Below are 23,659 nucleotides of genomic sequence, written 5' to 3' on the forward strand. Positions count from 1 at the left end.
AGCCAGTGTCGTGGTGCCGCCGGAGCAGCACCCACTGGAGCTGAGCCACCATGCACGGAGAACAGAGTGGGGTGCTGGGGAAGGCAAGCCCAGAGGAAGTCATGGCCGCTGTTAGTAAATGTAAAGGAATCTGTGGAAAATAGTTTCAGATGTTAGGGGAATAAATGGCTCCCCAGCTGATAAAAGTGAATAATGAGCATGCACCGCTTCGGGGAAGGCTGCCAAAAGACCACTGTTACCCCAACTGGAGACTACAACAGCAACTTCCCCAAGAAACCTCTGCCCCAGAGCCTACGTGTGTGGACTGGGGATACGTATCGCAGGGGGACTGAGGCACAGCAGGATACGATTGGGTATCGCAGCCACCCAGACCAGCTCCTGCAGCAGTGCAGCATCCTGGCTGCTGCTGAGCCCGACCCGACAGCCAGCCCAGAGGCATCATGCCCATGCAGCGCTGGCACCAGCTGGGTCCTGCTCAGGCCCGTCCCGCAGAACAGCCTGCCTGGACAGACAGCAGGCATGGACAAACAGGCAGCCCTAGAACCAGGGACCTACTGCAGCCGCACAGCAGGAAGAGGGAGCTGCTGTTCTGCTGCCATAACCCATGGGGCTGGTACCAGGCGTGCGGTTTGGGGAGTGGGAGGCGTGAGCACTGGGGGGATTAGCCATCCCCAGTACGGGGTTAGGGGTGAGGACAAGGCTGAGCACAGAGCCGCAACACTGATTCAGACAGTGCTCTGCCCTGTGCCTGCTGTTTGAGAGAAACATGAGAGCAAGCATCACTAAAACGGTTTATTACATAAAGCCGTAGGAAATACACAGGAGGCTGAGGTTTAGGACACTTCCTTCTAGAGACTGCTCCAAGCTCCTCAGAATAGCAAACACACAAACTCTGATTTGCCTGCATCAAAGCTTTCAAACGAGGATTCAACAAGGATCTAAATACAGAGTTAATAACACTTCAACATGCATTACATTTTCTGTTCCTAGGTGAAGCCTGGGGGGGCAGGGCTAGCCCCATCGCCCTGCAGTTGGTTACAAAATGACAGATATTCACAACAAAAGAGTACAAAAGGAATAAAATCACAAGAAGACACTTTCAGAAAAGCACATGGCTGCCTAAGCAGGAAAGCAGGGTCAGCATAAGTGCCCCAGCAAGACAGAATAAAAAGGGATGTAGAGACAAGGCAGGCATGAGCATCCCACTGCAGAGGGGCCTTAGCAGGGCCCAGGGCCAGCTCAGCCATCAGGCAAGGATGGCTCAAGTCCTTGTGTGAGCCTGGGATGGCTCAAGATGTCCTATTTTGCCCAGTTATGGCCAATGCAGGGACTTGGGAGATCCAAAGCCCCTCCTCAGGGCAGCCCAGGTGCCACCTTTGCTTTGCTTCTCGTTTGGGACACATCAAGGGATGAAAGTGGCTGGAGGAGCTGCTGCAGGGTGGGGGACGCTTGGCCCTGGCAGGAGCAGGTTGTGGACACACTGACTGTCCCCTCGGCTGACCTCCATGCTGCGCCCTGCGCTCCCACAGACCCTCCCCTCCAGCACGCCCAGCAGCCTCCGAGCACAGCCACAGCCTGTGGGCAACGCTCCCCTCCCCGAATTAATGGAAGGTCTTCGGTGTTACCTGTGCCGCTGGTGGCTGGGCTCAGTAAGGCAGTCCCCGTCCCATGGCTCCCTATGAGAGGGATGGAGCAGGAATAAAGCCCTCTGTGCTCCCAGCCTTCAGCAAGCCCTTTCCTGGGGCTCAGCCAGGAGCATCTTAGGGGGGACCACCAGCAGGCTGATACCCACACCAGCTCCAGCTCAGACGCCGCAGAGGCAGCTGCCAGAGATCACAGCACAGATGGACGGGAACAGAGCAGGGAGGTGGTGGGGGCAGAACACCCTGTACCTGCAAGCGATTTGAGCTCCTCATCCACATCTGAGCGAGAGCACCTCCACGGAGACATGCAGAGCAAAGGGTCTGGCCCCAAATGGTGAGGTGGCTATAGAAATCCAGAGATGGATCCTGTCTGGCAGGACACATGCTCTTCTCCTGGTGACACTCCAGCCTGGTGTCCCCAAACCTCCCAAACAGGGCAGAGCACCCTTCATGCCCAGGTCGAGCACGGCCACAGGCCGGCTGCACGTATGGGAAAGGCTGTGCTTCAAAGCCACCCTCTGCGCAGGCCAGCACAGCCAAGCCTCATGGACCAGGAGCTGCTGCCTTATATCACACAGAGCAAGGGAAGCACATGGGGAAAAGAGAAAAGTCAGCGCTGTGCCAAGGGGGGTAAATGCATGCTGCCAGTGTGCAGATCCAGCAGCCCAACACTGAAGCTGCTGCCGCTGCCCTTTGCTCAGCTGGGGCCCTGGGCTCAGCTCGTGCCTGGTCAGACAGGAAGCAAAAGGAAAGAGTAGATAAAGGGGGGGTCTTGAAGCTCCTGTTTCAACTTTATTTAGCTTTGACTCTGCACAGAGCCATAGCATAGCGTACTCTAGCCTTCAGGGTGGAATACACCGCGGTTCAGGGTCAGCCCCCATCTCCTGTGCCTTGTGCCCTGCCCTTGAAATGTTGTTGGGGTATCTGGCGCAAAGACCCTGAAGAATAGAGGAAGCCCCTGCCCCACGGTGTCCTCAGAGGCTCATAAGTCGCCGCTGCAGTCACGGCACAGGATCTCGTCGTTGTCAGGGATGAAGCCTTTCCCAACCAGCGAGGTGTTGCAGCGGGCACAGTTAAAGCAATTATGGTGCCAATGACGGTCCTCAAAGGAGACGTATTTACCACCACCAAAGCCTACGGGAGGGACAGAGCGCAGTGTTAGAACCCCTGGGGAAACTGGGATAAGCTTCCCACACAGACCAAGTCTTGGCCTGTTCATCTCAGAGTCAGGTCTTCACACGCAGTGCTGCACTGTGGCACCCAAACACCCCTTAGTATCAAATACATCTGAAATGCAGATCTCCATTCCTGGCAGGGAAGAGGACCAAAATGGTTTCACACCAGATTTTGCAGGGTTGAGATCCTCGGACCAGAATCACCATTTTCTCCCCAGAGAGAAGCAGGGAGCAGAGCTGCCCCATCACACCAAATGAGGGGGCTGCCAGGAGCTCCTGGCAGCACTGCCTGGAGCAGCAACTTCCAAGGATGGTGCTAGTGACATCCTGGGAAGAGCCCTCCTGCCACCAGCCCAGGCTCCTGCAGAGCCTCCGTGGGCAGCTTCCTTCCTCTTCTGGCAGTGGTTGGACTTGCAAGCTGTGACCCCCCCCCCCCTTCTCCCCGGGACTGTGACAAACTGATAAGGACCAGATGGGAAGCAGGGTGCCCGGGAGCTGCCCTGTCCTCAGCCAGAGTCATCCTCTGAGTCACCAGCTGATTCATGCCTTTGCCTGCCTCCCCAGCAGCAACAGACATGAATTGCAAAGGGAAGGGTCAAGTGGGGGAGGACAGGGAGACGGCCAGACCCTCTCAGGAGTCTCTGCAGAAGAGAACCCCCTGCTTCCCCTGATTTAGGCAGGTACGACCAGTCCAGGCTCCCCTGCAGCAGTTGCTGCTCCAGCTGTGGCTGGAAGTCTCTGGCTTTCCCTGTCTGTGAGCAATCTTTCCACAGGACATGGCAACCAGCCTCAAACAAGGCAAGCTAGAGACAGAAGATCACGCTGTGAGGGGTCATTTTGGGAGCCTTTACCCCTGGGCAGAGGGAATTCCTCCCAAGGGGCACAGTTCACCACTTTGAAAGATGCACACGAAGGGACACAAGTGGCCCCAGGACCACTGCAACAAAGGTATCTTCTTTTATGCAGTTCCTCAGAAAGCAGCTGCTGCAATTACTGTGGGGAATGTGCCTGAGGGCACCTTGCACTCCCGTCATTTGTCCCAGGGAGGCCTGAAGTGCCTGGAGACACTTGAGCAAGGCTGCATGGTGGAGACGTGTAGAGCATCATATGGGCTTGGGTCACAGGCCCCGTGCACTCGAGAGGGCAGCTTCACCCAGAGAAATCACCGCATGTCTGGAAACAGGACAGGTAGGGCACGCCCTGCCCTGAGGAAGCACCACGTAACCAGAGCCACTCTGCTCACCTGTGATGGGCTTTGTGCAGGCACTGCACTTCTTGGCATAGAGGTTCCCAAAGCACTTGATGCAGTACGGGTTGTCATCCTGGGAGGTGAACTGCTGGCCAGCCAGGGGGGTCTTGCAGCCTGTGCAGATGAAACACTCCTTGTGCCATGGCTCATCGCGGTAAGTCACTCCTCCCTTGGTCAGTGTCTGCGGGAAGAGAGCACGCACCGGTGACACACGGGCAGGGGAAACGGGCCGCAGCGCAAAACCAGCGGCTAGCAGGGGTCCTGGAAGCTGAACCCTTCTCTGGTGGGGCTCAGACAGGAGCGGGGAACTTGCCCCTGGATCAGAGGACTTGGGGGCTTTGGGCGGTCAGGCCAGACGTACCTTTTTGCAACGAGTGCAGCGAGGAGCGAACTTGCTCTCATAACAGGGGACACAGTAATAATCATTCTTGTCTGGGATGAAGGATCGCGACCCGATGGGCTGCTGGCAGCTGCTGCAGATGAAGCAATGCTCATGCCAGGTTTGTCCATTGTACTCCAGCTTACGGGATCCTGCAGAGAGAGCCGTTCACAGTGTGACAGGAGGGAGCAGCACACGCACACGAAGGGGACACGGGAGGCTGTGCAGGATAAACTGTGGTCCTGCACAGCCGGCTCCGTGCCTGCCCTCCCCATGGCAGAGCGGGACTGCAGGCAGCTGGAGAGAGGAGGCCCGAGGCCACCCCGCAGCCGCAAGGGGAGGGCTGCGGGAACATGCCCCCAGCACCAGCACACAGGCTGCGTCAGAGCCTGCTGTAACCTACATCTGAAGACGGTGCCGGAATGGCCAAACAAAGACACTCCCTTGCCTCAGGCCATCTCTAGAAACACTCACACGCCTTCAGTCATTCCTTCTCATCAGCACACACCAGAAAATGCCCAGGAAACCCTTTGCTGTCTCCTCCCCAGCTCGCTTCCCCATGAAAAAGGGGAACAGACAGACAGCTGCTATGGTGATCGCAGCTTGGGATCCTGCTGAGTTGCCAGACAAGCAAAGTGCCAAAGTGCCCGGCCCACTCTATGCAGTGACAGTGGGGTGGGAGAGCAGAAATTCAGCGCTCTCCCTTGCTGCCCTAGTGCAGGACCCTGCAGCCCCGCCTGATGCTGCTGGGGGGGACCAGGAACAAACTGCAGCGCTCATCTGCCCACTCCTACCTGGCATGACTGTCTTCTCGCAGGCAATGCATTTGGAGGAGAACTCGCTGCAGTAGCAGTCATTGCACAGCAGCTCCTCGCCTTGGCAGGTGAACGGCTCGTCGGCCAGAGAACGGTCACAGCGGAAGCAACGAAAGCAGTGCTCGTGGTAATGGCGATCCTCGTAATACAGCTCCTGGGGAGGACAGCCGAGATGAGGAGGGGACCGCTTGCCGCAGGGGACCACCCTGCCCAGCCGCGGGGTTCCATACTCACTCTGCAGTCGTGGCCGATCAGCTCTTTGCACTCATCACAGGTGTTGGCAAAGTGGGCATCGTAGCAGGGGATGCAGTACGGGCCGTTGTCCATCTGGATGTACTTGCGCCCATACAAGGACTCCTTGCAGTTGTCGCAGTCAAAGCACTCTGTCATGGTGCCAGGCTGAGGGCCTCCTTCACCTGCTAGGAGATCAGCGGAGGTGCAGGGTCAGTATCAGCTTACGCTGCCCGAGGTGCCCCCACGCAGCCCTGCCATCTCTGGAGGGCAAGGACCGCGAATCCCCGCACTGAGCCAACAAACAGCCGCTGTCAGGACAGGACCCAGACCTGAGCTGCTGCACCTGCTCTGTGGCTGTACGCACTTCCAAAAAAGCCTGCGCACATTCAGGGCCCGCGATGAATCTTGCTCCAGGTTTATACTCAAGATCGACAGTTTAGGCCCTTAGCCACCACTTGGAGAAACCCAGACACGTAAGCATGCAGCTGAGCTTCTTGCTGGGAAGCAGAGTATAAATGACAACCCAGAGAGAGAATTTTGTTTTGCGTTAACAGTTTTGATTTGGCACCCAAAACAGGACCACGCACACACTGTGCAGGTGCACATCCACTTCTCTCACATCAGAGAGCCAGCCACCCTTGAGGGAGAGCTGCCTACCAAGCAGCCCTTCAGAGACCCGCGCTCAGCCACAAGCATGGCCCTGGACCAAAAGCAAGATTCCTCCTGATGGCCTGTGAGCTGATGCTCTGCCTGATGGGACTGTCAGTGTCTCAAATTCTGGAACCTCTCCAGAGCTTTAAAGCAGCTGCTCCACGGGGAAGCAGAAATCAGGCACCCCTCGCCGTGCCCAGCTATGAAGCCACATCCCAGCAGACCGTTTTGCACATATTGCTCCAACTACAAACGCTCTTCAGAGAGAAAGTGTTGGGGAGGGTGGCTGTTTTTACAAGCAATAGAGGTGCTGGGCTTTCGCACACAGGAGATCAGATGTCTCTCATTGCCCCTGTCTCCCTCTCAGACAAGAGGTTTGTGGAACTATTTTGCTTTCTTTGGAGCACTAATTCCAGAACAAGAGTCTCTCCCTTCTGTTTGGTTTAACCTGGTTATTCCTAAATATGGAGTTTTCCACTTGCAAAATCACACCCTTCTTTAATACAGGTTGCTATCAAGTGTAGACAAGCCCATGGAATTACATCTGAGCAGTCAGCTGCAGAGCGCCACATGCTGCAGTTTCCTCCATAAACCCCCTCACTTCAGAAACAGCTATTACGGCTCAATCTGCAGTTTAGCATTTAATGGGGCAGGGAACTCACCGCCACCCTCTGTGTCTCCCTCCTCGCAGGCTCCCCGGCTGCCTCCCTTATGCTGGGAGGCATCCTCCGGGGCAGGAGCTGATCCAGACAGCTCTGACTCACGGCAGCGAGCTTCCCAGGGCTATTCTTGGTTAAGCCACACAACTCCCAGCTGTTGTCAAGCCTGGTATGTGCCGACAGGGCTGCCAGTGAATAAATCCAGTGTTCCCACATGGCTACGTGACCAAGAGAGGGGGAACAAAGTCCCTCTTCAGACACCCTCGTTACCCAGCTGCTCCGCTGACCGCTCTGTGCCCTCCAGCACGGCAGGCTGGCGTGCGTGGCTGCGGCCGTGGGAGCAGCTCCACAGCGTGCCCCTGCGAGCAGCGCGGGCTCGGGGCCACTGCTTCGCCGAGCCTGTCCTCTGAAGCCCCAGCCGGCAGCCCCAGACTCGCTGCCTGGGGAACAAGGCAGCCTGGGCCGGGCAGTTTCCAGTCTGTTAGTGGAGATGGGGCAGCCGCTTGGGGTGGTTTGCATGGGGGAGCCGGGCAGGTGCCAGGGCACTGAAACGGACCTGCTGCCCCAGCTCTGCCCCAGCCTGGGCTGGCCCCTCTCTCTGGGGCACCCCATGGGGCGCTCGCCTGGCTGGGCAGGAGCTCCCGCACTCCCCCAGCACCCCACACGGCTCCTGGCCACCTTTCACCCACCACCTCCTCCTCTGCCACCCCACTTGCCTTCACTCCCTGAAGCCACCTGGGACCTTTCTCTCTGGCAAAGAGCGAAATCAAATTAACAATCCTCCTCCTCCCAGTCCTGTTGAAGGGAACTTTCCAAGGTGTGTCTGTAATAAAAGGGCCTCTAATGAGCGCTCCTACCCTGGGAGCTGCAGCACGCTGGGGCCGGGAGCTGCCATGTTTGCTCAACGGGCTGTGCTTTGTCTCCGTGGTTCTGTAATACAGGACGTCGGAAAATGCAAAAGAAAGAAAAGCAACTTGATGGGAGAAGCCTTGGGTTTTACCGGTGACATGGACTCAGCACTGCTGCGCCTGACCCAGACGCTGTCCCTTCCACGAGCCCCGGTCCCCAAACTCAAAACAAGGGGCATTTCCCCATGTCACAGGGGCGGGAGGTGGGCAGCATAAACCCACCGAGAACTGCTGGGGCTCTCACACCCCTGAACCACCCCGATGAGGCAGGTGCTGCCCCAGCCCCACACGTACCCTCAGGACGAGGTGCCAGTCACCAAACCACGGGGGAGCTACGGGTGCGAGCACCCGCTCCGCAGCAAGTGCTCGGGGCCGTGGCACGGCCGGAGCAATCCCTGCTCCCCCGGGGCAGCTGAGCTATCGGATGATAGAAACAGGGACAAAAAAAAACAACTGACAGGACAGGAACATTTCGGTCCCAAATGCTGTTTGTCACTCAGGCCCCTGCCAGTCCTCCTCTCCTCCACTACCAAAGGCAGCTGGCACCCCGAGCCCACCAGGACCCCCAGCTGGCCTCGTGCTGGCCGAAGCCCTCGGCAGTGTTGCAGGCAGCGCCAGTGGGTGCCCTGCAGTGCTGCTTCCACTGCAGGGTGCACAACACAGCAGCCACAGAAGAGGAAGCAAAAACCATATAAACCCTCTGAAAATTATACACCGAGGAAGACCTTAAAGCAGGATGCCGTGCTTGCCTCTGCTTTGAGTAGTTCCTCCCCAGAGTCTGCCTATGTCCGTTGCCAGCCATGCAAACCGCTCTCCAGGCTGCGGAGCCCCAAGCAGGCTGGCAGATGCACAGGCTGCCAGCAGAGCAAGTCCCCAGAGCGTCACGTGGCTGAGACTGCAACGAGAGCATACGGATCAGACTCCGCACTGCCTTTTCCACAGAAAAAAGAACAGGCCCAGGAAGTTTGCTCAGTGTTATTTGTATTAGATAAGCTGTTTGCTGTCTTTGTTCTGGTCCCGCATGCAGTGCTGGCAGGGGTGTCAAAGCCCTGTGCAACGCCAAAGCAAACTCTGCATCCTCGCCCCCGAGGCCACGGCACTGCTGGAGACCAAGTTCACGGAGAAGAGGAAGGTGGGACAAAAGAAACAGAGTAAAAGAAATAGTACAAATCCCCCAAATTCTTACTGTAATTGTAATGAGGAGCCTGGAAATTGTCTCAATTTAAAATGCATTAAAAAAAAGACTTTAATTGAGGCTCAGATTTAGAAGGCACAACACAGGCACTCACTATGCACGCTAATTAGCATGTGCTCATACTCTGCAGTCTGCACCACCCTGTAAACACTAGCTGTGTGCTAAGCTGATGTAACTAACACCTTCACATACCAGCCAAGGTGTTGCCCTAAAATGATGGGATTCCGGTTACAGAGTGCTTGCTTGCCCACTACCAGGTGGCTGCGGTCTCTGTGGGACAAGGTCTACTGCAGCAGGTCCCTCGTACGCAGGGACAGTGGAGCTGGATGTGGGCTATTCTCAGCTGTCTCTCTGGCTGTGTGAGGGCAAAAATAAACACATCTACACCTGCCAGCTGCCTACCTTTTTGCTTTGACAGGTAGGGCTGTGCTCATGGAGGAAAGGAAGTTCCGTTCCTCTCCATGTCCAGGAACAAACAGCTTTGGGAACAGGAACTCCTCTCACAAACAACATTTAAAGTGCTCTGGGATGCAAATCTGATCAGTCTGGAACAGAGCTCAGAATAGCTTCACGTATGAGAAAGGTCAGCAATTTGTCAAGGACACACAGCAGAGTCCACTTTCTAATTAGAGAGTAACATGCACCTAACACCACCCCAGTGTCATTGTCCGCAGCAACACAGCAGATGGCTTAGCAACAGCCCCAGGAGATTATTACATTAATTTTAGTGCCTATAAACTGGGGACCTATTATGCAAAGGAGCCAGTACAGACTGTCCAGGGCCAGGCTTTCTGCTACATGCAATCACTTAAGAGTTTAACCAGCCTTTTGAGGCTACAATCAACTCCTTCAGCGAGAGGTCTTGTGTACGTGGTGAACCTATAACCCTGTGTAACTTCACACCAGTTTGTTGTTAGGTGTCAAGCCACAACCAGCTGCTCCATGAAGTGGTCCTCGAGCAACTCGTAAGGCTATACCTAGGGAAACACTTAATCTTTTCAGGACACAGGAATAGACCTCCCTTTGACTGTCAGGTTCCTGCCTATTTCTCATCTTCCCTGGGCTGCTCCGAGCACAGCTTGTGCGGTTGTAGTTTACACCTAAACGGATATGCAGAAGAGAAAGCACGACCTCGCTGGGACAGGCGAGTGTTCCCCATGTAAGGATGAAACTGTGCAGGGCCAAGGCTTTGGAAGACAGTCCTCAACATGCTCCAAGGTCAGGAGAGGAGAACAACACTTTTTGTTCCTGTTGGCTTTCCAGAACCATTATGGGTCCTGGAATCTGCGTGAAATTGTTTCTGCCAGCCACTGACCCTAAAAGGGAAACCAGCTGCTTGCTCCGAGGAGCTGCTCCAGCCCCTCCGTGAGGCTGGGAACGTTTTCAGCCCACATTTCCTGACACCACTTCTGCGGAGCTGCTCAGGGTCACTGTGTGCCCCAGCCGGGGGCTGGCACGGCCAGCCCAGGCTCCCCGGGACCAGCTGCCTGGGGCACGGCGTGGGCCGCTCTGCACCTCCTCGCGCTGCTGCCTCTGTCTGCACCCTCTTGCTCTGCCCCCAAACCCACGAGCGCAGCTGCAGACCTGGCACAGCTCGAACAACACCCCCATTTGCTGTTAAAGGAGATCCTGCTTTGGGGTGAGAGGCTGGAGGCAGCTTGCCAGAAAGGTGCCGAATGTTTCGTCAGGGTAACCCGGCCGGACCCAGCTTGCACAGAGCACCCTCGGGAGCGGTGTTGCATCAAGCCTTCACCCGCCTGCTCACAGCACCACTGAGTCACTTCCTGCCTTCAGATCTCGCCTTCCAGCCTAAGCCTCCCCATGGACAGCTTGGAAATCTCAAGCGTGAAGGGCTGCTCCGGGGGGGCTCTGGTGCAGCGAGGAGCAGAGTCCTTGCAGGGACCATCAGCGCAGCCACCGGACCTCACCTGGCAGCTCCCCCATCTCCAGCACAGTGGGACAAGTTCATTTCTCAACATGTAGGGGAAATTTGGTTCTTACAGTCAGCCTCGGAGGAGGCGGCAGGAGGCAAATGAATCAGCTGGGTGTAAGGCCACACAGCCCCCACACCTGCACCACTGGGTCGCTGCGCTTACGCACGTGCGTGTACCCAGCTGTGCTGAGCAAGCTGCACTGCAGTCGTTTCCCCAGGCATGGGCAGACCAACCTGCCCAGAGCAGTCATGGGCTGCTCTGGGCTCTGCAACAGAATTAGCAAAATGGCTGGCACAGTTCTATGGAAACACCCTGCATTTCAAGTGATAAGCGCTGTCAGAATCACCCTTGCTCGGCCACGGAGGCAGTTTCCTGAAAATGCCAGCTTTGTGAGGAAGAAGCAGCAGAAACTACTAACTTGTACTGTTAAAGCGTGTTACAAATCACAAGGTACACCTAGATTGTTGCACGACTTTAACGCAGTCTTAGCGTGACAAACTGAGGTTTGCTAAAGTCCAGAAGAGATCACTGAGGTGCTCTCCATGCAAAGAGCAAAGCCACATCACGTGGACTCCTCCTGGCAGCTCTGCATATAGACCAAGATAAGTGCTAAAACCGCAAGTGTCCCATAAACGTCTGATCTTACCCTTAAACTGGGAAAATCTCACCTGAGGTCAGCCCGCAGCATGCCCACGGGCGCCCTGCAGGAAGCACGCGCTGTTTGCGCAGCCGTGGCCGACGCGTCGCCCCTGGTCCGAGGTGAGCAACGGCAAGCGACTGCGGCGCGGGGCACGGCCACCGTCCCCACGCTAGACCCGCGCCACGGCCGGAGCCAAGCGGTGCCTTCGCGCGCAGCGCTGCCTGCACGGGGCAAGAGGGCCCGGGAGGCTGCTGCGCAGGGCAGGCACGCGGAGCCCGGACCTACCCAAAAGCAGCTTCCTGCAGAGAGGAGAGGGTGGAGAGTGAGTTACAGGTGCAACAAGAGCACTGGAAGACCTAACAGAGACCAAGCCCAACTCTGGTAAGTGCAATAAGACGTGCCCCCTGCCTCAGACAACAGGATGACACTCAGGATGAGAGACAGGAAGCATCTTTATCACTTTATATATTAGTGACATGTCAGAATACGAATGGTAATATTTATTTTTTATATCAGCATTATTCTGCAGAGGAGGAGGAGGTGACAGGGTGCATCTCCCAGAGGCACTGTCTCCAGGAGTCTGGGCTCACTTTCATGCTTTCTTGTAACACCAGCAACGCTGGTTCTGGGACGAAAATGACCACTGATGCCTCATCTAAATACCTGCTGAATTCTGCCAGAGCAGATATACTCAAAAGATCTGGAAAGCAGCAATGATTTTTTTTGAAGTTTAAATTATATTTTTAAATTACGATAAATGATTAGTCAGGTTTCTCAGGAAGGCCAACAAACCTTTGAGAGTGAGTCAGGTATCTGCACATGCAAATAGCTTTGGCCTTGACATGCTTACAGAGTCTCCAGTAGACATGGCTGGGTCTGCAAGAAATCCCGACGCCACCAGGCTGTGAGTTGTTGTGCCTGTGGACTGGGGGCGTGGGGCTGTCGGGAAGTTCAGGGTCCTAAGGAACTGAAACTGTGCCTGTTTCAAAACACCAATGAGTTCAGGGACCTCCTTCCTCTAGTACTAAATTCCTTATTCTTTCTCCTAAGATAAGGAAACATAAAACTTCTCCTGTGTGAAAGGAAAACCTGCTCCTAATAAGTCAGGCTCTCACAAAGCAGCAACCCCATACAAGGTAATGGGACAAAGCTCTAAGTCAGTATTTGTGCACACTGTGACGACTTTTGTCCCTTCTCTACCCTTTACAGAAAAAAAAAAAAATCTCTTTTTAATGAGGCTGCAGCTGCAGGGGAATCCAATTTTCCATGCTACAGTGGAAAACCAGGGGGGTTTGCCCATCTGAGATTCAAATTATAATTTCTTGTGGCCAAGACCTTGCTTTGCATTTGGTTTTCTGCTACTCCTGTCCCTTTCCTCCCCACATCCTTCCTATCTGAGCAGGTCCCCTGCATCCAGCTGTGAGCTGAACTATCCACACAGTGAGCATCAAGGTACGTGGTTTGGAGGAAGAGAAACAGAAGATCTATTCAAGCAACACCAGTGACAAATGCCAGGCTTCCCGTGGGTGCCTGTCTTCACTGAGCCTGCCCACCTTCCAAAACCCCGAGAGAGTGACAGCAGAGTGCAAGCTGACAAGGAGAAAGGCAACAGACAATTCAGCCCTTGCTCTAGACTTATTTTCTTTTGGGAAAGTTAATTCTACCAGGGTCAGAGGAAGAAGCTTAAGAGTCCCTACTATGCAACCATAAAGTGAAAAACCCTGCCCAGGAAGAAAGAAGGGAACGATTTCAGAGTTAAAAATTTATTACTAAACACTTGTAAGAGTTAATTAACTATTCCAGGTTCTGAACAACGCAGAAGCTTGCTAACAGCAGCAGAGCTGTTGGGACACATTCAGAACAAGCAGCCTGTGTCATCCTGCTGACGTTAAAACTGAACGTTTGCTCAAGAGATCAGCAGTTAATCTTATTCAAAATGTATACAAAGTAAGAAAATTCTGCACACTCAACAGGAAGTCAGGAATTGAAACCGTTTGGGCAGTTTGGACCCGTTATGATTCAAACGGACCGCTTAACTAAAGGAGAAAGTCTAAGAGCAGAGGACTAAGATATGAACACATCGGAAACTTCTCCCCAGCCAAACAAAGTCCCTTTTACCAGATGGTTAAGAAACCCATCTGGCTTAAAAACGTGCCAGGAGAGATTCTGGCTGGTCTCTGAAGAGGCTTGGGAGGAGAGAGGCAGCCTGGCCCAAGCTCCACATCACAGGTACCTTCCCCAGCCACGTGCGACACGGGCCGAGCAGGAGCCTGCTGGCAGCAACAGCTTGCACCAGGCAGGTCTGCTACTGAAGCTCGTAACTGGCTGCGGGGCAGCAGCTGCAGACATGGCCAGGGTGACCATAATAGGAAGAAAGATGCTGGAGCCAAGTTTCAGGGAGTGTGACTGATCACAGGAGCTTCGGTGTGATCAGGGGAACGGGAACCACAGTCCAGGGAAATGGCTGCTCGTATCAATTCTTAAAAAGGAGCAAGCGTCAGGTGTCCGATCGCTTTCTGGACTCCTGCTCCCTTCTCCTCTCAAGCACATCAGCCGTCCCATTTGAGAGAAGAATATGCTCCCATTCAATTATGGTAACAGTGATATAAAAAATGGGAGTGCATACTGAAGTTGAGTGCACACGATCTTTGGGCTTTCCTTGTCTGTGACAGCCCGTGGGCACGGCACCAGCCCAGCAGCAGCACTTCCAGTGCCGCTGCGAAGAGGCTGCCAGTGTTGGACCGCACCGTCAGCTGTCGCTACATCCCGAACATGGGAACACACCCCATTCCCATCTGCTTGTGGTGTCTCAGCCTCAACAGCCCTGGCAAAAATGCCATCAGCTAGCGGGTGCTTGACAAATCACATCATGAGAGTCTGCCAATCTCAAATCCACAAACTCCCTTAGTTTTTCCTCTTTCAACTAGAAAATTGGGCAAGAATGAGGAACTTGTTGCTTGTACAGGGCTGAACAGGCCTTTCAGACATATTGAGCAGACCATACATTAACCATCATCCTACTGGCAATAAACAGTAATGCAAGAACACAAAACAAACCCTAAAGATAGCCATCAACCATACAAACCAAATTAATAGGAAGTGGCTGGCCTCCAAGCCCCAGCTTTCACACCAGGTCTAGGCAGAAGCTAATCTGGACAGTGAAACGACTGTTGCTTAGAAGTGGTATAATTTACCTGTGAGCCTTCTTTGCCCGTGTCATTATGAAGCAATGGACAGGAAAAGGTGGCAGGAAGGAATCATAACGGGATGAGGCTTCGTCAGGGAAGTCATGAACAGAGTGTATATAAATGCACACAAAACTTCAGATTGGTAATAAGGTGCTTCGTGTTACCTGCCTGCCGTAGCATGCTCTGTGTGCCACAGCCTTGTAATGCCTCACATCACTGCAATTATAACCTCGCCCAAGGTACAGGGTCCCTGCATAAAGTATTCTGTTCTATATAGATGTGAATATATATGCATATTCAGTATTCTCCAGAAACAAACACGTGACCGAAAAGATCAAATGGGAAAATGCAGCCATGCCCCAACTCAAAAGACAGAACTCTTGTTGCACGAGCCAGGGATGACCTAAACCTTCCAAATGCAGAAACCCAGCGAGATCTTTATAATGCCCTGGCTACTACAGAAAGAAAAAGGCAATTCTGAAGAATAAGCGTGTTGTGGGGATTATAATCTAGCAGTGAAAGTCTAATTTTGTACTGAATTGATTTATGCCCATGTAACCCAGCAAAGCTGGCCCATAGCCATATAAATGCCTAACTGCTTATCCAACTGCAAACCCGGGACTCCAGCGATAGTGTTTCAAAATCTCTTTGCCCCGTGAAATAACAGCCATATCCAGCACACTAGAATTTAAACACGAAAGCACGACAGGAAATGACTAACTGCACACTGAGGCCAATTTACCTTCATCTTAGATCTGCTCAGCACAGAAGAATCTTGCAATTCAAACAGACATCACAGCCTATATGCAGGAAAAATAATCTGACTGCTGCAGTTGCTAGTCCTCGGGGTCTGTGCATCTCAGTACAGATAGCACTGCAAAATGATGGAATTCCGCTCTATTTCCATTCTGTAAAGTTTTCTTACAATCCTAGCCCTATGCTGTAGCTTTCGCTTTTCTTTCCCTTAAAGGCAGCTGTTTTTTAAATTGGAGATGAAGCCAGTCTTATTTCAGACGTGACACATATTTCAAGTCAGCGTCTACAAAGCTTTTCGTAGTCCTTGAATAAGAGGTATTTAGAAGATATTACCTCTCTATTTTGCACATAAAGGCAATCAAGGGGCTGCTTCAAGCTTGCTTCTGAACAAGCATGCACGTGAGCTCGTGGACAGGCTGCAGGGGACAGATGCAGTCACAGCGTGCGTGTTTTGTGCTCACATGCTGAAAAGCAAACCCGCGTGGTCTGAGCCCAAATCTTTATTAACTGCCTTCTCCAGAAAGCCTGGCAGCTCTTTTGCTGATTAAGGCTCCGCTCAACTTAAGGTTTTTGTAATAAACAAAGCAACTTTGACTTACAGTAGAAGGAGAAGACATATAAACCAGACACGTTTTATTTAATGCACGCCTATTACTTAAAGGGCAAAGTGATTTTTTTTCCCCCCACTGAATTTGGTCAAAATATTCCCTTTTCTGATTTGATTCTTTGTCTCCCAAACATGAGCATTTGTAGTTGGTTTCTTACATATAAGCAGATATCCTGACGGAGAAAGGTAACCTGCACTGTAACCCTGGCAGTTTTGTGCCTTTCGGGGCTCTCCACCCATCTGCAAAATCAGCAGAGTGAAGAGGAGGAAGAGGAGGCCAGGAAGGTGCAGGGGACACTGCAGTGACGCTTGTGTGCCACACAAGCTCTTGCCCAGCGGCCCCTCTCCCACCATCCCGATCTCTAACTGTGGGCCCCTCCACCTGCACTGGCTATTTATTTGCATGAGAAGGATAGTCCCCGTCTAAAGTACTTTTTACAGCTGCTCGTGTCCCTTGCAAGCAAAGGCAATTACAGATCTGTAGCCCACAGCATGTGAGCAGCTTCTAAATCTGGGGAAGGACAGAATCCTGGCAAAGACAAATTGTCTCAGGTTACCATCCGAGAACTGCTTGCCTGTGGTCCGAAACAAAACTAAGATCATTTGTTGCCGGGGAGATGCTACATGTGCCAGCTGCAGCCCTCCTGAAGAGGGGTAGCGCTCTGCAAGGACAGCGTGGCTGAGCCCTTGAGGGTGCGAGAACGTACAGAACGGGGACAGACGGGCGATCGCTCAGAGTGGAAGATAACCTCTTCTTTTACTACCTAACCTGGAAAAGGAACATATATATAATTATATATGCTCGATAAAGAGCCACTACCTTGCCAAGGTAGAAGTGGACCAAGTTTTCTTCTTCTGTGGCTGGAGCTTTCTCTGCTAGGTGATCCGGTCATCAGGTGTTATTTACTTTTACTATACAGAGCTGGTTATCTTCAAATCAGTCTCCTTGTTAAAGCATTTCTCACTGGCACCTTCAAAAATTACTCTTAAGTATTGCACATTTTAAATAATAGAAGCCATCAGTTGTAATTGCCACATATTTTATGTAAAATCTCTAAGATATGACTCCTTGCAAGCACTAAAAAGAAATCTGCAAGATGTAACATGCTTTCCAACTCCTGCCATGCTGTGCTGCCACACTTTGAGATAAAGAGTCTTTGGTGGTACCCACGAAAGGGAAAACTGGTGCCACATCCAAAATACTAAGCGGAAACTGCTATTTTAAGGGGCACAAATGCTCGCAAAGCTTATGCCTTTATATCACACAGCTACACGTTGCGTTCCCAACACCTACGCCCCTGCTCGCTGGATGTGTGCGTTTCTGAAGCGGTGCTGCTGCTCACCTCGCTGGCAGCGCTTCAGCCTGTGTGACACGGAGCGCTGCTGCTGGCAGGTGGCTCGGTAAAGCACATGTGCGGCCTGTGCCTAAAAATTCACAGAGAGAGGAAAACTGCTGCTCATTTACAGAAAAAGCCCCACGTGAACAGAGAAGAACATCAGAGAGCCCCTGATCCAGGTCTGTGGCTCATTTACAGACCCTCATTCTCTCATTCAAATATGAGATTTACAAGGAAACCTACATGAAACAGATTTGTCACAGACTAAAAAGGAACCCAAAGGTCAGAATTTTAACTAACAGAGGCTCCTCTCATAACGACTTTCAGGTAGAGACCAAGAGGAGTTGATGTTTCGGCCCCCAAAGCAGCAGATATGAAGCAACACCCCATTTCTTTGCTGCAGAGAAGATGCTCCACACTCAATCACTAAAGGAAGCAACATAACCTGCTCTCTGAGTAGATGGAAAGATCTTCCAAAGCTGTTTGCGTGCCCGGGCAGTTCAAGGATCCTGGGCTTCACTGCAACAAGACACCACCAACACCCTAATAACACCCCCTCTGTTCTCCTAACCGACCAGAACAAAAATGCTCTATTTAGGAGCTATTTGTCCCAAGTTGGCAAACCCCTGGCAACAACAACCCAGACCAGTTCTGTTACCTTGCATTGCTGAACGTGAGGGACCAGGGTAAAGCCTGACAGTCAGCGCAGCGGCACCGTGAGAAGCGGCGCGAGGGTGGCTCTCCCAGTGACTCACACCCCGGACAGTTAGAGCAGGTGCGACCAGCAGGAGACTCTGGCCAGTAAATCATCACTTCACTAGCAAAACACTCAAGTGCTTGCCCAGAAACAAAAGCAGTCACATCATAAACCAGAGGGTGACATCAGCACAGGGATTGCATTTCTTAGAGGTTTAAATGTCATGACTTGTGATTGGAAATTGGACACTTACAATTCAAGTTACTCCAAATTTTCATAAGGGACATAAGAGTTCCGATTCCAATTTTGTGTAGATATATTTCACTGCCAAACCCTTTCTATTTCTCAACATCACCACGACAGGAAAAAAAAAAAAAAAAGAGAACAAGCAAAACTAACAGAAAGTGAAAAGCTAATGAACATCATTATTAGCCTGACTTACCACGTCAGGTGCTAATGAGGCAAGCAGGGCAAGCAGCAGAACGCCTTGATTTCCACTGGAAAGGGTCAGCGTTATTCAAACGGCATGATCTACCTGGGGCCCAGTTATTCAGAATCTCTGGATTACCCTCTTCCACTCTTACTCAAAGTCCTGCTCTGCATCTTCTTCTAAAATTAAAACTCAAAGCTATCAAGGATCTGAACAAAGGAATAATGAAATAAGTGCTTTGAGTCATTATTTCACAGAGCATGAAGCATGATACAGTCTGCGCATGTGGTCTGAAGTGCATGTGTGATTCTCCACACACAGCTCTTCAGGCTCTCCAAAAGCGATGCATCCAAGACTTTGATACAAGCACAATGGGCCACATTTAATCTTCCTATGATTTACATGTTTGCTCAGGGTTGAGGAATACTAGAAATAAAGCTTCTCTTGGCTCAGTTACATGCAACACCCTCTGTACTTTTTGCTATTAATGACTGTTTAGTAAGTACCACTATTACTCTACATATTCCAGAACCCTCTGAGCTAGACATCGCAGCAGTTTTCTGGATACGAAGCGTTCACTGAGTTAAAGGTAGCCACTGAAACGCATTAAAATTTAAATGCTGACTTTTCTATTTAAAAATTTCCATGTGCTGAGAAAAGAGGCAGATGAGGATAACTAATCCACATTTAAGGACACAAACTAAAGATTAGTTTGTTTACTTGGAAAGCAGTTTAGCTCCCCAACTCCCCACTGCAGATAACACAAATAGAGACGATGACCCAGTGCAAGACCATAAATGCAAGAGCACTCAGTTTCCACAGATCTGACACCCCGTACCTCTCATAGGATTGTTGCTTCTTCAGTTCCCTAACAGCTGTCACCAGCAAAAACATTATTTACCCTTATAACACCTGCAGGGCAGGGAGTTATTTTATCTCCCTCCTGGGATTTGCACCTCGGAGGGCTTTGGCACAAGGCAAGCCTGGTGGAACTAAAAATGGAACCAAGATCCAAGTCCCTGTCCATCTTTCTTCTCCTTCTGAGATGCAGCACATACCCCTGTCAGCCTGGAAACCAACACACCCGCTAATGCACGTTACAGACCTACGTCCAAATAGATTCCTTGAACTGAACTCTGTGAGAAGCAGGGGGAAAAGGAAGGAAGAGAAGGACACGATCTTTAAGGTCCCTTCCAACCCAAACCACCCTATGACAGACAGACACAGGGCTGTGCAGTTAAAGTACAGTTAATCCAGACTCCAGATCTTTTGACCAAGTAACACTGTGCCTTTGCTAGTCACTCCCACTATTTAAACTTTGGGCTTTAGAAGTAAGCATGCCGAGCTGGAAGAAGGCACTGGAGCAGTGCAGCACCTGGAGTTACGCGCCAGTTCAAACTGTCTGTTTGTGAGACTAGAAAAAGCCATGTTTTCCTTAAATGAGGGTAGTGGAATTCCAAGGCGAGGTCAAGGCCTGGCAAAAATCTGCAGTTTAGGCTAGTACGTGGGATTGTGATGCTGACAAAAGTAGTCCTTGCACTCAGAGATGTTCAGGATCCGCTTTTTTTGCTGCCATCAGACGCGGCCCTCAAAAATTCCTCTGTGTCTTCAACCATGCTGAAGTTAGGCCTTTCAGATAGACTTTTTATATCATTATTCAATTTCTTTTGTTTCTTTAGAAGAGCCTTTAAGCCCAGACATTTTTCACCAGCAGTACTGGGTGAGTATACACGCTGTTTTAGTGGGAAATGCAGCCACACAGATCTGAACTACAACAGAAATTACCTAACCTCTGATCCACTCACATGAGGGAAATCCTGTGGGCTTGGATCATTCCAGAAACAAGGCTGCTTTACAGTTACAAGAACAACATGTGTCCAGAATGGGCTCTAAACTGGTACAATACAGTCCGAAAATCAACTGCTAATGGTCTTTACCATTTGCATTTTACGTTAAAAACCTGCCAAGGACCTCAGGAGGTAGAGCTCAGCCTGGAAGGGATTTTTATGGTTACACTGTAAACCCACAGAAAGCAGGGATCTAGAACGGAAACAGTTTATTACGGCTAAAATACTGATCCTGGGTTCTGCCTGAAACAGCTGGGATTATTTCTCCAGTTAAGCAAATTCCTGTTACTGAAACCCACCCTGATATTTAAAGAAAGTTGGACAAGATGCTGAGTAGTCACTCTTCTTCCTAGATAACAAGATCCAAACTATTAATTGGCTAATTTCAAAGTGAACAGTTGAAATTTGGGTAAACAAATTCAAAATATCAAGGTCATATTTACGTTCTGGGGTAATAATTAAATATTTAATATCTTGTGGTTCCAGTATTCTAGGTTTTTTTATGCACCAAAATATTTAGTCATGTAAAAACATTCTGTAGTAGCTGGAATACATTCATTGGCCCGCTAAGATTCATTAGTTTAAAAATACATAAATAAAGTGTTCATTTTATTTCCAAAAAAACTAACACTGCTGCTTTCAGCTCTACTAGGGTGCTTGGTGAATAATGCTTAGGCAGTGTTCTCAGCAGGAGGTATCAGATGCCATGGTTTCACAAATGCATACAAATATCTTTTAACTAAAACAAGTCTTGTATTTAGGTTAATTTTCTTCTGTACTGACTAACTCAAGTCATTATTCACAGCAATATGAAAAACAGCATGGGAATACTTCAATCCCTATTTTTATTTTCTCCTATGCTCCCAAATCCCCAGTGCCAAAATCTACTTTTAAAAGTTACTGATGAAAAGATCTTTTTCTTCAGAACTGGGCTTCAGATATCTGTATTAAAGAATCACAAAACATAAGCCTCCATGCATGCCTTTTCTCTCCAAGAGGTTCCTGCATAGTATTAACACAGCTTTTTAAAAATCAAGTAAACAAGAGGCACAGCTGAGATTGTACAAAAAAATTGAATTTGCTTAGTATCCATAGGGATCACTTTTCTGGCCAACAGTTTGCAAAGGGTTATTTATTGACTAGCCATTTTCCTTTTGCTGGAAGACGCTGAGATTTTAGCAAAGTTTCTGCAGAGTATGCAACCATATTCAGGATTTGCTCCGCTAATGAGTTAAATCACTGCAGCTCTCCGATGACTTGAAGATTATGGGTGTAGGAAAAGGGAATGCTTGGAGAGGGGAACTTTCAGCAGCCACCACCAAACTGCGGTTAAAACAGACACCAATGACTCTATTCAGCTCCCAAACCTCAGACAGTTTCCATTTTCTCAATAACAAAGCATTTTTGTGGAATGAGGTAACAGCCTCCATCTGCCAGGTCTAACTCTCCACTAAGATTTCTCAAGAGCCTGGCTGAACAAGGGCTGGCCAGCTGAGCCCAAGCCGGCTGCAAAAGGCAGGAGCCTGGGAACAAAGGGACAAAGCTGCAACAGGACAGAGGTGGAGGGGAGCCTCTTTGGAACCATCACACAAATTCTCCTGCGAGTTTGTGTCAAAAGTAGCCTCAACAAGCGAGCTCCAGCCGGTGCACAGCTGGAGAGTGCACAAGGCCGACGAAAGAGCAAGACTTTTGACTAAGGATGGACTGGGACAGTCAGGAGGGAGCAGGAGACAAACGGGTGCCACAGGTTCAGCCATCCATCACAAAAGTGCCTCGAGCACAGAGCAGTGAGATTTAGGAGTGAACACAGGTCCGTGAGCGCACGATGTGCACGGAAACAGAGCACCCTGCTCCCCGCAGGACAGCACAGCTCCTTGGACCGGCCGCTCAAGCGGGGGTATACCCTTCCGCACCCGGACTGCTGTGAGTCTGAGCCAGAGCCGCTACAGCCTCAGAACAGAGATTGGGACGGGTTTTCACTTTGTTCTTGCCTTGTTTTTGTGTTTGGCATCCTGTGTCTTGGCCTCTCAATTCCAGGGATGCTGAGCATCTACCGATTCTCTTGATTTCAGGCAAAGTCAGCTCAGTTCCCCTGAGAAGCAGACCGTTCATTTAGACTCAGATGAAGACTTTGCCTCCTGTCAGGACCCTCACGCCTGACTCTCGCCGCCCTCTGTAAGCAGCCGCTTGTCGGTTAGCTCCCTTGCAATTCTGAGACTCTTAGCTCCAGGTTCAACACATCTCAGCTGCCTGCCCTACCAAAGCATGAGCAAAAGAGAACCCCACAACCCCAGGCTCACTCACGCAAATAAAGGGAAAAACCTTGGAATAGCATGGAGAGACGAGGCCAGCTGGAAATGGCTTGGAGGAAGAGGTGGCTACACAGCACGTAGTATCAGGAGAGGATCTTCATGGCATATGCGGGTCTTCTGATCTATTTTTTTGTCCCTGCGTATATAAATCTTCAAAAAGCAATGCAGGAAGTTCTCCAGGGCACTGCAGCAGCTGGTGCAAATGGACGACCTGCAACTTGGGCAGGTCAGAACATACAGGATCCAACTTACCTACTACTTTGATAAATAGTGCTGCCAAGAGCAGCTATTCACATCATTTGGAGCCCTCATTCTGCCTGCGTGGCAGCGGACATTTGAATATATATTTTAAGAATCACAGTCCAGAGGGATTAGAAAACATCTCTAGAAAATCCATTCTGATTGCATTATTTTAGCCTAGTGCATCAGGTTTTATATTTACAAGGACAACAACAAAGATACCCAAGCAGAAACTGCCCCAAAGCCATTTTGCACAAATTTAATTGAAATTTGCAGCCTTCACATCTATGATATTACTGCAGTACAACAGAAGAATCAACGCAGATAGAAACCTAAGTGTAGATAGTCCCATTTACCATTCATCAGAGCATCAGCTTTACACGCTTCTGCTATTCTGCCACAAAACTTTGTAGCTGAAGACTCAACAAAAACAAATATATTTAACCCTGTTGCTATTTTGTCCCAGGGAGATGCCGCAATCTGTGGACTCATACAGTCACATGCACTAACAAGCAACAGACTCATAAAAACACATGGAGCAACTGGAACTCAACTCACCTGCAACCCAAATTGAGCAACATGCTAATTAGGAGAGAAATTTCGCTTCCAAAGATGCCAATCCTCTAACCATCAATCTTTACTTCTGCAGATCAGACACAGCCTCCCTGAAGATACGGGGTATACTCCCACCGCCGCTAATTTCCTGAATGGCCTTGTACAATGTCCTTCCCACCTCTACATCTAGTTCTCCCATCTAAAGCAA

The 23,659-nt window shown here is 50.7% G+C and overlaps 1 protein-coding gene across 9 annotated transcripts in view; it reads right to left on the bottom strand.

Moving 5' to 3' along the window:
* Positions 1-777: 777 nt before the first annotated feature.
* FHL3 (four and a half LIM domains 3) overlaps positions 778-23,659 on the bottom strand; it is a 177,640-nt gene continuing 154,758 nt past the window's right edge. For 3 of the 9 annotated variants that reach the window (XM_075114567.1, XM_075114568.1, XM_075114560.1), the window contains 5 exons: positions 5,496-5,677; positions 5,241-5,415; positions 4,429-4,598; positions 4,062-4,248; positions 778-2,777 (listed from right to left, as the gene is read on the bottom strand). In XM_075114567.1, coding sequence (XP_074970668.1) covers positions 2,626-2,777; positions 4,062-4,248; positions 4,429-4,598; positions 5,241-5,415; positions 5,496-5,651 — 840 coding nt within the window. In that variant the 5' untranslated portion in view covers positions 5,652-5,677 and the 3' untranslated portion in view covers positions 778-2,625. Of the gene's footprint in view, positions 2,778-4,061; positions 4,249-4,428; positions 4,599-5,240; positions 5,416-5,495; positions 5,681-6,808; positions 6,974-8,462; positions 8,604-23,659 lie in introns of those variants that run through there. The other 6 variants (XM_075114566.1, XM_075114559.1, XM_075114564.1 and 3 more) reach the window with 4 other exon arrangements.

The sequence above is a fragment of the Phalacrocorax aristotelis genome, chromosome 20 (assembly GCF_949628215.1).
Source record: "Phalacrocorax aristotelis chromosome 20, bGulAri2.1, whole genome shotgun sequence".
NCBI classification, from domain to species: Eukaryota; Metazoa; Chordata; class Aves; order Suliformes; family Phalacrocoracidae; genus Phalacrocorax; species Phalacrocorax aristotelis.